Source organism: Vidua chalybeata, chromosome 4 (genome assembly GCF_026979565.1).
Source record: "Vidua chalybeata isolate OUT-0048 chromosome 4, bVidCha1 merged haplotype, whole genome shotgun sequence".
Classification (NCBI taxonomy): Eukaryota; Metazoa; Chordata; class Aves; order Passeriformes; family Viduidae; genus Vidua; species Vidua chalybeata.
Window position 1 is genome coordinate 6,775,147 of NC_071533.1, and position 16,956 is coordinate 6,792,102.

Sequence of the window (16,956 nt, forward strand, 5' to 3'; positions counted from 1 at the left end):
CACACACAAACACAGATGTATTTAATGCTTTGCCAGTTTTTCAACAGCAAACTTTCTTTGTAAGTGACCACATGCTTGCCAGTGCTCCATATCTGGAGTTCAGTTCAAGGTCATGTAGACCCACACCATTGTGAAACTACTGGTGAACAACTCTGCCTACTTACTACTATCCCTGGCCTACTATCACATTTCAATCACAAGGTTTATCCTGTCAACATCATAACTGGAAAAGTTTGTAAGAACAAAGCACTCAGTAAACATATTTGTGATTTGCTTTTTGTCATACACATGTATTCCCTATATAATCATGATTTCAAAGTAGAATTACCATAAGAAGTGTTTAAATGTATGGAATATATTTGTAATTTAATAGTAACTAGTATCTTTACCATGTTATTCTAAAAAAAAAAAATTGGTAATTAGAAAAAATCAGCTGGTACTATGGTTTCATTCTAGCTGATCTTTAATATTTTTGAAAAGTCTTTTCTGGGAACTTTGTAAGAATAATGTTTACTGCAATGCTGCTCCAACATTTGCAAAAAGACCTGAAGGGAACAAAAAGTGAAATGAGGTAATTACATGTAAGTAGGACTTTCCAATGATCATGAACTAAGACCAAAATCAAAATTAGGAGTATTACAAGAAAATAAAACCTAACTCAGCTTCTTGAGCTCAGATTTCTTCAAAGAGCTGCAAACAGCTACTAGAAATGGAAAATATGTCTCTGTTGATTTACTAGGAGCCAGCATTGTAGTCAGATGCAGTGGAGATTAAATTCTTATTTGAAGCCAAAAAGTATCTCCAAATGGCAGCTGAACTGAGCCTTTGGGTATTCACAGAAACCTCTTGAACTGAAAGCTGGAGACAGCAGGGAAACCAGGAGCTCATGCCAAACAGCAAGAGAAAATACCATGCACATACACACACAGACTTAAGAGTTTTCCCAACACTTCCACAGTTTGAGGCAGCCCCATGGAAGCAGGACATTACAGGTAACAAAATGTACTTGGGAAGTCATATTTTAAATATGTTAGAGGTCATGCATACCCCAAAAAACTTACATCCACCTTCCTAACTTCAACCTAATCCCTCAAAAATGCAGCAGCACAACACAACTTCAAAATGCCATGCGACTTTATCTCTCTCCATATACTTAAGCTTCTAAAAGCTGGTTTTTCATTTTAAAAATGCCATGAACAAAAAGTGCGTTATTTTGATTTCAATTCTGTAATTTGAATTCTTTTATCATTCATTCATTTTATACATCACAGTATAAAACTGGGACACAAGACTGGCATCACAAACACATACTTCTGAACATGCATAAATTTTAGTGAGGACAAATTCAATTATTAGCTGCCTAAATAAACAATCAGTCACAGTAGTTTGCCAACACATAATTTTTTCCTTAACATTCATTAATATCTCTCTAAACAACATATCAGTAAAAGAAATCTATTCTTCCTTTCTTCATACATATAATTAGTGTTCTTTACCCTGTCCTTTCCAAATGCTTGTAGACCATCAGGACCACAAATACTGCTTTTGCTTTTTAAAGAAACAGTTATATTTCCAGCTGGATTGATTGCTTTCCCATATCTAGCTATTTTAGTGTGTTCCTCAGAGACATCGAGTGGCTTCACTGACAGTAAAATATGCTAAACAAATGACAAGTCACTGAGTAAATTAGCATCTACTCTCTGATCAGCTGGGTCATGTTTTCTTTTCAAAATCCATGGCCTCTTGATAGAAAATAATGAGTATTTGATGGGCCTTATTAGAAAAATCAATATATTGATGCCCATGTCTGAAACATCTGCATAATAATAGATTCTGTTAACCCATTAAGGAGAAAATTAAGATGTGTTTACACATTATTAATTTACTATGAGCAAAGACAATTTATTCACTACCTTTCTCAAGAGTTTAACAAAAAGAAAAGAAATTGCAATATCCATATTTAAGGGCATGGTGACATAAACTGAAAGATTATTCAAAATCTTGCCATCTGAATGGCAAAATTCCACCAACAATGATGTGAAAAAATACAAACACACCAATGATACTGTTAAAAATAAGACTATTAAAGCACTTGCTATAAATACTGTGTTACTTACCAAAAAACTTCCAAAAGCAGAATTAAATATAGCAGCTGCCTAGAGAGAAAAAAAGGATAAATATCATCAATGGTACAATAGCTACAGTGCAAGAACAAAATGTCCTTCCCCCACACACCAAGCTATTAGATTCTCCAAATACACACATACACAGAGACCATTAGTTAGCCACTGCTTAAAAAATTGCCAGTTGCCTGTAACTTATGAAGACTGATGAATTCTGGTTTATGTATTCATAAATAATGTGCTGAAACGGACAAAAGCAGAAGGAGAAGAAAATTTTTGCCAATAGACTGAAGAGGAATATCCACAAGAACTAAGACTATTAAACAGAAGCTTGGTCTCACTACTCATGCTCTAATTCGCCAGGAACATTTTCATATACTGCCCTATTAATTAAAATAAACATTACCTGATTTAACTAAAATACTGCCTTTTCATACACTTTAAAAATTTCAATGAAATATTAATCTGGTAAATAAACTGCTTTAATAGTTCATCATAATAAAGTATTGACAGAGAGAATTTCCTGTAGATTGACAAATTTAAAATAGGACTAACAAAAAACCCAATTAAAAAAAAAATCCCACAACGACCCCATACTTCTGAGTCCAAAATGTCATTATTTTTCACTCCATAGTCTTTTAAAATAAGAAAATAAACAATTTTGATAATGACTTAAGAAGTGTTTGTGCTTACCTAAATATCCAGGAAATATAAGATAGCAGTATTATTTCTTAATATGAACTCATTAAATCCCAGGAAGTTAAAACTTGAGTCTTGCATAGCTTTCCCCAATTACCAAGAAAGAACAGAAACTCCTGTATGGCAGCCAGTCTGACGATGAGAAGCCACACAGCAAAGGTAAGAGGAAAGGGAGGAGGGAAATCTACCATTTATGTGCCGATTTAGAGTCAAATTAATCACCCTGGACACTTCCAGCCACAGATTAATAACAAGAGGCTGTTAGTGAGTTGAACAAGTTTGAATAAAGTCCAAAATCAGGGTAGGAGCAGTAGCTGAACCTGCCTTCTGCTCCATAAGAGGATGCAATGAAAATGAATGGGTAATGAGATCCTTGGCTCTAGAGAGCTTAGCTTTCTTATTCAAGTTCATAATTAATTCAAAGCTTTGATAATTTCATTAGATTCCTCCTCTGCTGGCCCTATCAATAAAAGATGGCACTGGACCACAGCTCCTCAGTGGCCCAAATAGAAAAACAAATACAGACTGGGAAACCCTTGCTGACTTACTCACTAACAGGGACAATGGCATATGGCACTCTGTGTTGTGGAGGGACTATCTGAATAGATACAGCTAAATAAAACATTATAGTTGACAGTTGTAAACTACAGTAACATATTTTAACACCTCTTTCTCATCAGCATTTCTTTTTTGAACATTAAAAAAAAAAAAAAAGGAGGCACAAGTCCAAATAGCTTCTCTTGTCAGAGATCATAGCTGAAAGGAAGTGTAAGTAGTATAAACAATTCTTCAACAAGTGTGAATTAAATCAGGATTTTCTACTTGTATTTGAAGCTGTGCAACTGACACTTTCATGTAGCAAGATAAAGACACACTATACTCATCCACACAAACCTAGAACATGGCTACCAATCCTGTTTTGGGGATCATCTAGAGACATCACATTATTTTACTTAGAACAGGTTGCAATTCCACTTCCAGGAGAAATTCTGTATCTGGAAAGGTATAAAGGAGAGATACTAGATGGTGGTATTTTGCCCATTATCAAACTGCTTTTATTAATTCCTGATCCATCTGGAAGATATCTGGATTTTTTAAATAATCTCAAGCACATAACAGGGACTAAAACAATCCTGGACAAATTTTATGCTTCAGATGTTTAGTCAGTCATGTGCAAAAGTCATAATTCACAACCAGTTCTGGAGTATCCTAGTTTACAATTTTTAACTCCCTTTCTCTGAAGTGTCAGAAATTATCCAGAGCAGATGATTAAACACTCATTACAGGCAAAAGAAGAGGAGGAGAAAAAAAAACAGAACAGGAAGACTGCATATTAAGATACAATCATCCAGATTATTTGCCTCAGTGAGGGAGGATTTACATATGCCAATTACTCTATCTGCATTTTTTTTTAAAACATTTCCCCTACAAAACAAACTTAGAACTAATTTCTTCTCATACTCACAAACCTGGGGCTTATATTTGTGATTCTGGTTCAGTTTAAACAAACTAGTAGTAAACTGAATCAACTGCTCCAATTTGTAATTAAACATACCTAGTAGCATAACCCTGTAAATTTAAACATTTTTGTGCTTCCAACTCCCTTCTATCAAAGGGACACATACCTCACAGGGCATTGTCAAAATTAATTCATTCCTTAAAAAGCATTCTGAAATCCTTAGAGGGATGATGCAAATAAACATTAGTGCTGACACATGATACAGCCAGACTCTTCATTTTCTATTTGAAACATTTATTAGTCATTGATATTGCATCACTTTTTTTAGTGTTTGCCCTTTTTGTGCTTCGACAGATATCAGACAGTCTGCAGCCAGCTTAAATGAAACAATAAAACACGAAAACATTTGGATGTCTTTATAATACTCCAAGTTCATATTTGCATGTGTTTGCAAACCATTCACTGTATTGACCATTAGTATGAGGGGAGAGCTCTCTATAAAATCCATGGTGAAGTCCTTTCAAAAGGTAAGTGCACAGCCATGTATTGAAATGTAAGGTCAGACTGCATTCAAAAGCAGCAGAACCAACAACTAGACAAGTTTTCTACACTTGCATCAACACAAGAGACATGACTGAAAGTCACTGCCAGTGATGTTGTCCATACAAGAGCATGGACAGCATCACTTGCGTTAACAATTGTACATATTAGCTCAATTAAACAACAAATTCACTTATTATTGGGCAGGTACAATTTCAGTCAACTCTGCATGGCACTGGCCTTGAGGCAATGCTGAGGGTCTACATTTCCAAGGAGAATTCCAAATGACAAGTGACCAGGCCACCTTAGAAGGACACCTGTCTGGCAGCACTTGGCAGAAAGTTTCCTCTTCTCATACGAGAGTCTAGCACAAAGCTTCAGCCCTTCATCTCTCACCTTTTCCTGGAATATAGGTATGGAAAACACTGCTTAGATTTCTACAGTGGCAGCAACGAGATCTAAGACAGTCCTCCTGGCAACAATGGCTGGTAAAAGACGGAAGAAAAAGGCAGAGCCACTACCAAGGAGCTGAGCATTCCCCCCCAGGTATGGATCCAAATGCAGCATCAAGTACATGCAGCGCTCAAGTACATGTGACTGAAGAGCAAATCAAACAAGTGCGCTGAGAATTCAAGTATTAAATATAGAATACATTCTGAACTTTGTTCCATTGCCTTGGTTTTGGTACCAAGCTAAACTATCTTGGAATTTATTAGACTAGATAATGTTTTGATAATAAAGTAGCCAGACTACATTAAACAACAGGAAAAGACACCCTGGCCACATTTGGAACACCTGGGTCAAACAGCAACATATCATCATTATCAGCAGTATTTCAAACAAGTTGTTATGCACAGCTGAACTGGAACTTTACTGCAGAGCACAGGGAAAGAGCAGGGCCTCACAGCTTTGTACGTGGACCTCAGAGAAAAAGGTAAGAGATTTTCTCACCAATATGTGTATAGTGCTTCAATACAAAAACATTTGATTCTCAAGTGCCATTTGGCAGCCTTTAGGGAGACAACCTTCCAAGCTGTATTTAAGCCTACACTTACCCCCAGGCACCCCACAGCTGGGCCAGCACATGCTATGGACACCAGGGCCTGTCTGGCCCCAAGTCATCCCTGCTCTGAGGAAAGGACATTCCAGGGTCAAGGCCACAGATGCAGAGTAATGAAACCAAACAGCCCCAGAACATCCTGGAAGGAAGCGGCCTGGGCATCACACAGAGCTGTTCTGTGTCTGTCTGCAATTTCCTGCAGTTAAAACCTGAGCACTTGGGGGATGTACCACACACTAGTGGGATATACAGCTCAAGCATCAGCACAAGACTAATTATCCTATTTAACACAGAAGGCACAGTGAAGAAGAAAGAAAAACCCAGAAGAGCAGAAAAGAACTGGGGAGAGACAAGGACTCTCACAGTTCTAGTGCAGGATTATGCAGTAGAGGACAGAGAACAAAATATGGTAGTGTAACATTTTACAGCATCCATACTATTATTACAGAATTTAATACAACCATGTCTCCTATTTGACAAAAGAAGAAAGGGAAAAAAAAAAAAGAGAGAGAGAGAGAAAGACTGAAGAAAGTGATGGAAATTATTTGACCAAACAGGACAGAAAAGAAAATTTTATCTACCCAAAAAGATCAGTGTGGTTCAAAAAGGTGGAAGAAGGCAGGACGTCAGAAGTAACTTGAATGAGTTGGCAGAGTCCCTTTAAACAACTCCTTCAATCTCCTATTTAAAAATAAAATCTCATGTAAGTGTTACCACAGCTCATGTCTTAACTGCTGTTTCCAATAACAAGACGTTACATCTCTGTAGAAAGCTATTTGCCACAGCACTGTTACTGCAAACAGAATATAAATATACCTAATAAGGTTTAATCTGTGTTGCTGTTCATAACTATTCATCTGAGTTCAGACAGGAAAAAAAATATATATTCAAGTTCCTGGTTTTGAGCACTAAATTGAATCAGGTGTCCTCTTCTCTTAAGAAAATTAAGTTGCTTTTGTGCAAGAGTGTTTTAATGAGAACAGAGCCTGCCGACATTGATAAATGGGAACGACACCAGAGAGAGCATGTAAGCAGGACAATATGTGCATGTTACAGTCTTACAGGCTATTTTTCACTGACTATCCTGAATGACTTCGCTGTTTCTTAAGGGGCCTATTAATCTCAAATTTAGTTATTACACAACGTTTATTTGAACATATATTCTGTGGATGATGACAGTTAATAAAGGAAATCTTTTACAAGCTGTATTTTTACATATTGTTCCAACTGCAGCTCCCAGTCCTTCTACTGTATTGATGGAATAACCTAGTTATGATGCAGCTTTAAAAAAGGCACATATATTCAGATTCCTTTCTAAGTATATGGGGACTCTTAAATAACTGTTAAAATGCATATAAAAATTCTGCTCCAGCATGGCAAAAATGAAAGAGGCAGTGTTAACTGCTCAACCAAATCTCCAGAAGCCCAGTTGCCCCCTCCAAGGCAAAGCACATGTCTTTTTAACACTCCAGCATCATTTCTGGGAAACAAATAGGGTCTAGATTTGACTCTGATATACGCAGACTCCATACTGAATTCAGCAGAAGCTGGAGAATACAACTTACACACGACTCCAGCCCATGTGCTGTATATGAGATAGGGCACCACAACAGCTGTATTGCATTTACAACAAAACAAAAAGCACACAAAACCCCCAAACCAACAACCACACAAACACACAACATATGAAAAACACAAAATCCCCACAAAATAAAACAAACTAAACCCACAAAACTTTGATATCAACTAAATGTTGAGTCCAAAGAAATCTTCCAAAAAAAAGTGTGCTGATGTTCAAAAAGTCTCTTATAAAAATACCAAATTATACTAATTATTTTAGTAGAGTGGAAATGTACACGACCTTATGCTCTTATTAAAAAAAATAAAAAAATCCAGAGAATCCAAAATACACACACATAAATACCACACCTACCAACCAAGAAGCTTTCAGTATACCAGCAAAAAAAAAACCCTGAAGTACAGAGGGGATTATGTATTTATCCATTGCCACGTCCCCTGTGGTCCAACACAATTTGCTGACTGGGAAAAAATAGCAAAGATATCACCTAATCCCCAACCCGCCCCTAGAGCTGTGCTGACAACATGAAAACATTGTTTTATTTCAACTGTCTTCAATAACCATCAGTCCTACGGAAACAACACTGAAAAGGCACCAGAAAACGAAAACAGAATAACTAATCTGTTGTTTGTTTGCATTTCAGCAGGGGAACATAATCCAGAAAATGTTGCTCTCTAAAACACAGCGCTGAGCCCTCTGTTCCAGGCTGCCAGAGATTGCCATCACTTGAGTAGAAGTTGGTGCTGCTTCAGGCAGGCGTGGCATTCTGCCACAAGCAGAACACAGAAACAGCATGGAAGCAGGCTGGGGCCTCTGCTGGCAGAGTTATTGCCTCTTACCAGCAAAGTTGTTTCTGTTGAAAATCAGTCTTTCATTCCCCAATTTTTGTAGTTCCTCATATCCATCACCATCTTTTGGTAACTAATATTCACAAATACAAAAACATCTGTTAAAAGGAAAGCTTTTTGGACACACTTAATAAGTTATGTGGTTCTTCCCATTGAAGGATTTCTCTGTTTCACCAATAATTTTAGCAATACTGAGGCAGATAAAGAAAACTATCCTGCTCACCATATTTTTGTTAAAATTGCTAACTTGTCTCTACTGACAGCAACTGGGATGACTCAAGGGCACTCTGGAGTGCCAGCATGGTATTTCTCACTCAGAGGCAGGAGGAGGTGAAGAAAGACTAAAAGCCAGAGCCAGGAGAGGTGTTGGGGTTATTTTGGGGTTTTTTTTTGGTTTTTTTTGTTTTTTTTTTTTTTTTGAGAGTAAAGCCAGAATGTAAACATTTGCTAACAATTCAAATGGCAAACATCAATCATTCAGGTTTCAGGAATATTTATATGTCACTCTGCAAATTCCCACCAATTCTAATATATGGATGAGTAACAGAAAATCCATGTTTAGCAAAGGTTGGAAAGCAACACTACTGTATCTCATTTTACTTGAGATTACTTGTATAACTGAGCTCAGTGAAAATAAAGACTTCTGTCATCAGAAAGATCACATGAATGAAGCCAGGAGGAAAGAACCTCTGTCAGGAGCTGGAATGTCCATTTTCACAATGAAAGAACCAAGACTTGGTCTCCTCAGGTACAGAAGAGATGACAGGCTTCATGCCTGACTAGCCCATGCCATCAGCTGTACAATGCTGTCACTTTGTTCATAGTTTCTTTGCTTTATCCTAAATGGCAAAGATTTACACACACCAGATGATCCTGTGGCTGTGTGGCAAACAAAACTGGTGTGATGTTCACAAAAAAAGCAGAAAAAAAAGCCATCTAGGCCATATTCAGAAACACAAATGTAGGCAACACACAAAGCCTTGTCTATTCAGGTTGCCAGGGTTAAGGGAATCTTCCTTTTCTAGCAACTGTGATCCTCTTCCTTTCGACAGCAAGAAGGGCTGTCAGTAGAGACAGCCACCAGTACTCTCACCTCGTCTTGTGTGACAGTCATACCCCAAGCTCAGCAGTACCCTGAAGATCTTATTTAATTTTCCCATCCTCCTGTCAGCTGCAGCTCAAAACACAAAATCACTCTCATAAGACACAGTGCCTTCCACTGTTGGCTCCTTCGTCACACACCCTGGCGGGGCAGCGACCTGAGCACCTACAGTGGACTTTTGAATACCAACATGAATAAACAGAGGCAGTTTCTCTTTTTTTCCTCTTCTACTTAAAAATTGCAAATGCAAACATTGAGATGACTGTCCAGTGCCAGTGTAAACATTGGCACAAGCAGTGATTTAAAGCTGACAGGCTCATTACAACACAGGCTTTCTCATACCAAATACACATGTGCATAAACACCATGCTCCAGCATCTGACTTAATCCTCCACAAACTTCACGTGGCTCTGACACACCAGAAAGCTCTTAGTTCCTAGAAAGGCATCTAGCCAAACTTTTTGTATGTATTTTTCCCCAAATGGAAAGCCCATTTCCATCATTTTCCTAATCAGGGAAAAACAAGGTAACTTCCCTCTTGTACTCACATATTGTGAAGTGTAAGCCTTAGCTGCCATACATTTGGCCAATGAAATGTGGTTAGAGGGCAAAAAGTTAAGAATTTAACCAGTCACTGTCACTCTGGTATCAAAATTACCCACAAGTCTTATGTACATTGTGCATTTCTTAGGGACTTCAGGTTTATCACCTTAGCAGTGAAGACACTGGGTCTCACACCAGGACAAACAGATTGCTGAACAATGATTTAATAAAGGAGGCTCAGCTGAACAGTGGTAAATAAGTACTGCCAACTTGTTCCTCTCTTATGGCCAAACACTTCATAACTGTAAGAGACTTTCTCTCTAAAAAAAAAAAATGCTATGGAAGGTATCCTCAAAAGGATACAGAGCAATAACAACCTCCTGAACATACTTTTATTTAAGTTCACATTTTCTGAGATCTTAAGCTGTGATAAAAACACTTAAAGGTCTTGTCCCCTGATTCTCCTGGAGACACACCATCCATAACATGATTAGAGGTCTAGTTAAACAATACATCCCACAACTCCAAAGAGTATTGCTTCCCTGTTGAAGTGAAATGAAAGCACAAGGCCACTTTTTAAAAGGTGCCCTTTGCATTTACTGTAAGGCTGTGCCTGCACCAGTATTCTTCTATAAATATCCCACTCATATTGCTTTCTGGGCAGTTAGTAGCAGAACCAGACATTTTAACTGCTATGCCTTCAAAACCAGCTCAGAATAGCATTGTTATGAAAGTCCCTGTCACTACTACCACTGGCAACAGCTTCACTAGCATTTGTGTAATGCCAGGAGATAGGAAACATAACAGTAGTGCAAGGAAGGCCACAGCATGGGGAGAGACTGGCTGAAACAGCAGCTTTGTAAAATATAAATGAAGTGTGGCCCTCTGCACAGATCCATGAATCCTGAACTCTGGAGCTCGTGTTAGAATTTGTCCTCTCATCAACAAATGTCCATATTTCGAAGAAGAACAATTTGTTTTTCCTTAACCTAGCCCAAAGGTTAGGCTTTACTATAAGCCAATATTATATGGTACTGGAAATTCCCTTTTTATTAACTAGCCAAAGCTCTGCACACTGAAATATTGTGGCAGAGGTAGAGAGAGGAGGAAAAGTTGCATACAATAAGCACCAGACCAACATAACAGCCACTGCATGAAAGATAAAAAGGAACAATCTTGATGCATCCAACTGCACGCTTTGCAATGCTGCTCAGCTACTTTCACCCTCTATATTAGCAATTCATTTAACTACAACTTACACATGCACAGAGTGAGAAAGTGCCTAAATGTGCATCCTTATATATTACATATCCCCAAAATATGCCCAAGGAATTCAGCAGTGGATCAGCGGGAACTGAAGGTCCAAGTTACTTTTCACTGACAACAAATTAACTACAGCATTGGTAATTACCACCACCCTTCTTCTGTATCATGCCCAAAACATCTTTAAATTCTACTCAGATGGTTGCCCCCATTTTTCAAGTGGACTGCTACATCCTCTATTCCAAAGGGGGTAGAAGGGGCTTGTCTTCCATGTGCAAGGATTAATACTCAAATGCCAATCAAGTCTAGGTCAGGAACTTAGTTTCACAACTACACAGCAAACAGCACGAGTACATCATGAACTACAAAGGTGCTGAAACTTCTTTAAAATTTTCCTTCATATGTGTATATATTTATTATGTAAACATAAACAAAATACATAGCAACTCATTAGCAACTAAATTGAAGATATTTTTATTACTTCCTTAAGGTAATTTACTTGACTCTCTAATGGGTCATATAGACTACTATAATATAACCACTACTTCTCTAAAGAAAAGGTGGAGAGAAAACTCTAAAACCTATGAGTTTCATGTGCAGAATTCTACTCGTGCTCTGTGGAGAGCAGAGGATCACCAAAAGCTGTGATGGCTGTTTGTTTTACTGCAAAAAGTTAAAAACTTGCCATTCACACTGAACGTGCACTTTGTGGCAGCATTCACCAAATCTTCCATTGACATCCAGAGCTGGCTGAAAACTGGAATATGCAGCATAAGGGATACTGCAGTATTTAAACATGTGCTTTAACCCTAAGGTCCCCCTATCTTTAGAATCACTACTTTTGGCCCCATGTTTGATATTTTCTGTTTTAATAATTTCATTTTGTTATTTTACTGCTTTCAGCTGAATTTCTCCCATACCTAGTGAAAGATGGCCTCTGTGACTGTTGCCACACAAAGCTTTCCAGCTGATCCACAATGCAGCACTGTTATCAAATTCTTAGGATGCACTGAGAAGACATAGCCAGGGAGATCAGTTTACCATGAGAAATGGAAACATGGAACACCTAAGTTGTACTGAGAAATGTGGACCACGTGAAAATGATTTGTTTGCAAAACTGAAAAGTTAACCTGACCTGGAACAAAACATTTACAAATATCTTCCTGAAAGAGTCAGGAAGCATTTCTGCAAAGTCTAAATTGCATAAACGGGGGAGGAAGGGGAAAAAAAAATAAATAAAACCACACAAGAATGGAAACATTCCAAATTTGAGACAGTATGTAGCTCGAGTTCCATATTCCCAAAGATGTTACTCAAGAACTACATGCAGATACAATGTGAAAGAAAAACAAAAAGGAAAATTTTGAAAAATACACTCCTTCAACAAGAAAGCAGTTCTTTTACATCAATGCTCTTGTTTTTCACCATTTTGTGGTGAAAACTATCTTCTTACTTTAACTCATAAGCTGTAGAGACAGGTACAACACATTCTGATTTGCCTACAAAGAATGCCAAGGATACTTCGATAAAGAAAATCAATAGTTTTGTGTTAAATACAAAGGCTCCAGCAGGACACAGAATGTTATTACCTGTTCTGTGATGGTTATTCATGGGCACCCAGTGAGGCAAGGGCTACAGAAATTCTCAGTCATGCACAGAACACCCTGTATCTGCACTAGGTCTGCAGAAGCAAACTAGATCCAGAGTTCTTTTTCACCACACAGTACTTCAGTAACATAAGATGCATATGTGGACAACACTGTGCAAGGAGAACATTCACAGCTGCCAGGTCAGAAGTGTGAGCTGCCAATTTTGCTGCACAGCAGGAGGTTCCCATGCCAAGACAGACACCTTCTTAAGGGCAAGGCAGAGCAGCAATACATGGGAACACAAAGATAAGGAGCAGAACTGGAATACCCAAATGTGTGAAGAGTAGAAAAAGACACCTTATACACTAGAAGCAATCAGAAATCACATCTTTGACAAACACCAAGTACCAGCTCCACGAGCAGCGCCTCATCTATCAAACAACTTTATATCTGACACACTAGCTGCATTTTGTAAAAATAGCTTTCACTTTCAGAAGTTCAATTTAGAGAACACCAATTTCTTTGACTAGTCAGTGATCAGCACTTTGGGATCTAAAACAGACAAATAAGGATGTTATAAATCCCACCTGACTGGTATTTTGAATCACAATTCGCCACTGATAGAAGCTTGATAAAAGGCAGAGAAAGACTCAGTACATTACGACCGTATCATCACAAGGAAAAAAAAAAACCCAACCAACCAAACACTAAGCCCCCCCCCCCCCCATTTGTCTGTGGAACACATTTTCATCTCTCACATGCATTCATTCTAAAACCCAGTCTTTAGTCAATTGTAGTGCAGGAAAGACCTCAGAAAAATATCACAACATCGTCACCATCTCATTGAATCAAAGTTCAATTTGCTCTAACACCATAACAAATGTATTCCTGTAATCTGTATCTATATCCTACTCTCAAAGTATCAACAAAATGCAGAGTGATATACTTATCTACAATACATAAAAGAATCATATCACCACTATAAGCTGTAGTGTAGCAATAGAGTGGCAGAGCATGAGACAGTAATCAAAGTCCTGAAAAATACACCATTGTCAGCACTGTACACTGGTACCAGTGTATTATAGCACCGCAGTTCCAAATAAATCAACCTAAGTGCCTGCTTTGGTAAGCACTTTGAATTCACTGTACATCAGCATTAGGGTGGGTAACGCACAAAGAAACAAATCAGGGAATGGGACTTGTAAATAACAATTCAATTAGCAGATTTATATTACTCATTTCCTAATAAACTTGCTACCCACACCTACATGCAAACCCCCCTACAGCCTTCCCCCCTTCATTTACATATCTGTGCAGGCCTGCTCTCTTTCCTTGCCAGCCCCTTTGCCCTTTCAATCATGAAGTATATTACTCCACTGTCAGAGCAAAGCAGTTCCTAACAACAGGGAGCCCAGCTGGGATAGGAAGAGGGCAGCAGGCTCAGGCATTAACATAATAATCCAACTGTGTTCCCCAGGCCCTTAGGGCACGCAGCATATTAGGCAGCCCTCCTGCGCCGCCCGGCCGAGCCTGCCGGATCACCTGCCCATCAACCTGTGGCAGTCGCCCCCACCTCGGCCGACGCAGCTCCTGCCAAGCCCCCATCCCAATTACCTTCCCACAGAAGACACATTTCCACGCCTCAACGTGCCTGCTGCACATCCTTATTCACTCCATTCGAATGCACCTTGCCGTGCCGTTTCCAGCCGACTCGCTCCCTGCCTTTTAACTTCTGGAAATTCTAGGGATTGGAACAGGACCTACTGCTGCTGCTGGCAGGATCCACCTTGGAACAAGAATTCAAATACAAAGCACTGCTCTCCAGATGCAACTTTCAGCCCTACCTATCCTCTGGATTCTTCCCCAAAAGAAAGAGCAGGAAAAACCAAAGAGAGATGTCTTTGTTATTTCCGTGCCGTGCCATCCAAGAAAGCCAGTTTAGGGTGGGCTCGCTTGTTCTTGCTGGGGTTTGGAATGCTGGAGGATTTTCAGCAGTAAAGTTATTTCACAATCTTTGGTACAAGGCCTGCCACCCCACAGGACACAGCTACTGATTAAGGAGCAGAGCCCATAACAAGATTTCAGTGTACAAACACACATACTAGATATTTCCAAGAATCACTATAATGCTGATTTCAGACACAAGACCTATGAAAACGTCCAATTTAAAGAAGGCTTAGAATAGTACTACTCTTCCCAACTAACATTTTTTAACACCTAAAAAATATTCCCGCATTTCAAATGCTTTCGGTAGCAAACTACAACTCAGAATATTAATTTGCACATATCCTCTATCAAGCCCTTAAAAAAAGCCCTTAAATAAACGTATTATGCAGTGTATTTCAGTGTAATTCTGTAAAAACCCTTTATTTACAGTATATATGCTGCTTGTACAAAGTACTTAACAAAAAGAAAAATAAACACACTTGCCAGTAAAAACCAGTATTTTCCTCATATTATACAAGACAACCTCAGAGACTACTAGGAGAAAAGCTTTCGGTTCTAACATAACTTTTATTCTCATTAAAACATACATATTCTCTAATTACCCTTAACAATGGAAGGCACAACAGAAATGTAATTCAGTCTTGTTAAAATAACATTTTGCAGACTGTGCAAAGCCCAATTTACTTGATCACTTGTGAAGCAAAATTTCCCTAACCTCATTAATTTTCATTAATCTAGCCCTCTCAAAGAAGGAAACATTCAGCAGCAAATGTGCATTTCATTTTAAATGCTTGGTTGTTATAGTATCAGTACAGAGAAGTGTTAAGCATAGTAATCCATGTCACAATGGATGTCAGAGAAAGACCACGGAAAACAACATTAGCTATATAATTTAAATATTTTAGAAAGCAATCCTTAGGCAAGCTCTATTACTATTCCTCGAATACATAACACTAACAAAAAGCATACATTATGAAAACCATGTCACATTTTAAAAACATTTGCTTACAAGCAATTAATTTTCCCAACACAGACAGTCTTTTCTGCCATCACAGCCATAACTTGTTAGCAGCACACCCCTCTGAGCTGGGAAGGGGGCACAGTTAAAACAGCCCTTTGCCTTGAATTTATGCTGGGTCACAGGGTCACCAATAAAACACCAGGATAACCCAGGGCTTTGCTAAGTACTTTATATAGACAGGAGACTTCTTACACAGCCACAAGCTCATATATTACTGTGACTTGATTTAGATGTTTAGGATCTGCAATTTAGAGAGGAAGGGCTTTGTCAACCAGCTTCTGATCCTTCCATCATCTCTTCTGCCACACAAGGCAGTTCCCATCATTGTTGGCATAAAACTGAATGGAACTTGGAAAATTCACTACAGCGTTTCTCCTTCAACGCCTCTAAACATTTTTTGCTCATCCAAAAACCAGGAAAAGGAGCTGACATTTTTAAATATGAGAGATCATAAGAACAGTCACGGCTTTCTGGAGTTTGTTCTAATTAATTTCCTTTCTTCCCCACATTAGAAAACAAAAGCTCCACAAACTAAAGCAACACCAAGTTGTTGTTGACGTGCTGGAAAACTGGATATTCTACAGCAAGAATTCTCTTCCAAGAATTTGAGTATAATCAAGTCACCAAGCAGCTTTTGTTTCTGATTACTCACATGTTGCCATGTGCAGACACCTTTGAAAAAGTTGCCATGTTAGTTACATTCCACATTTTTCCTATGAATTCCAGTGTTGTGAATGGAACATGAGACTTGAAATAAACTTGTGAATGGAAACAAAGATTTTCCTATTTATCTCATTACATGAGCTTTAGATCATGTCCCTGCCTCAATTACATCAATATGTGATTTTTTTATTTGACTTTACACATCCCAAGGTTGTAATGGCTCAGGTAAGTAAAAAGGGAAACTATGGCTTCAGTTTCTCATTCATCTTGGGTTGTCATGGGCTGTTTAAAACAGTAAACGGCCCCAAAACCACTAAATATAACAACTGCAGTATGGAGCAAAATATATACAGATACATTTCATTTGATGACATAACTATAAAACACCTACATATTCCCTTGAAGTAACAAACTACTAGTTCCATGCAGATGTTGTGGTTTAATTTTCTGTATAATTTACCCTTCAATTCAACCCTAATTTTCTTTTCTTTTACAACACTTGCTGACTGCTTCTAGAGCC

General features: G+C 38.4%; 1 protein-coding gene across 1 annotated transcript in view; it reads right to left on the minus strand.

The window, feature by feature from the left end:
- SLC10A7 (solute carrier family 10 member 7) overlaps positions 1–16,956 on the minus strand; it is a 140,089-nt gene that overhangs the window by 91,849 nt on the left and 31,284 nt on the right. The window contains exon 5 of the mRNA XM_053941353.1: positions 2,118–2,156. Within this exon, the coding sequence (XP_053797328.1) occupies positions 2,118–2,156 (39 nt within the window). The remainder of the gene's footprint in view (positions 1–2,117; positions 2,157–16,956) is intronic.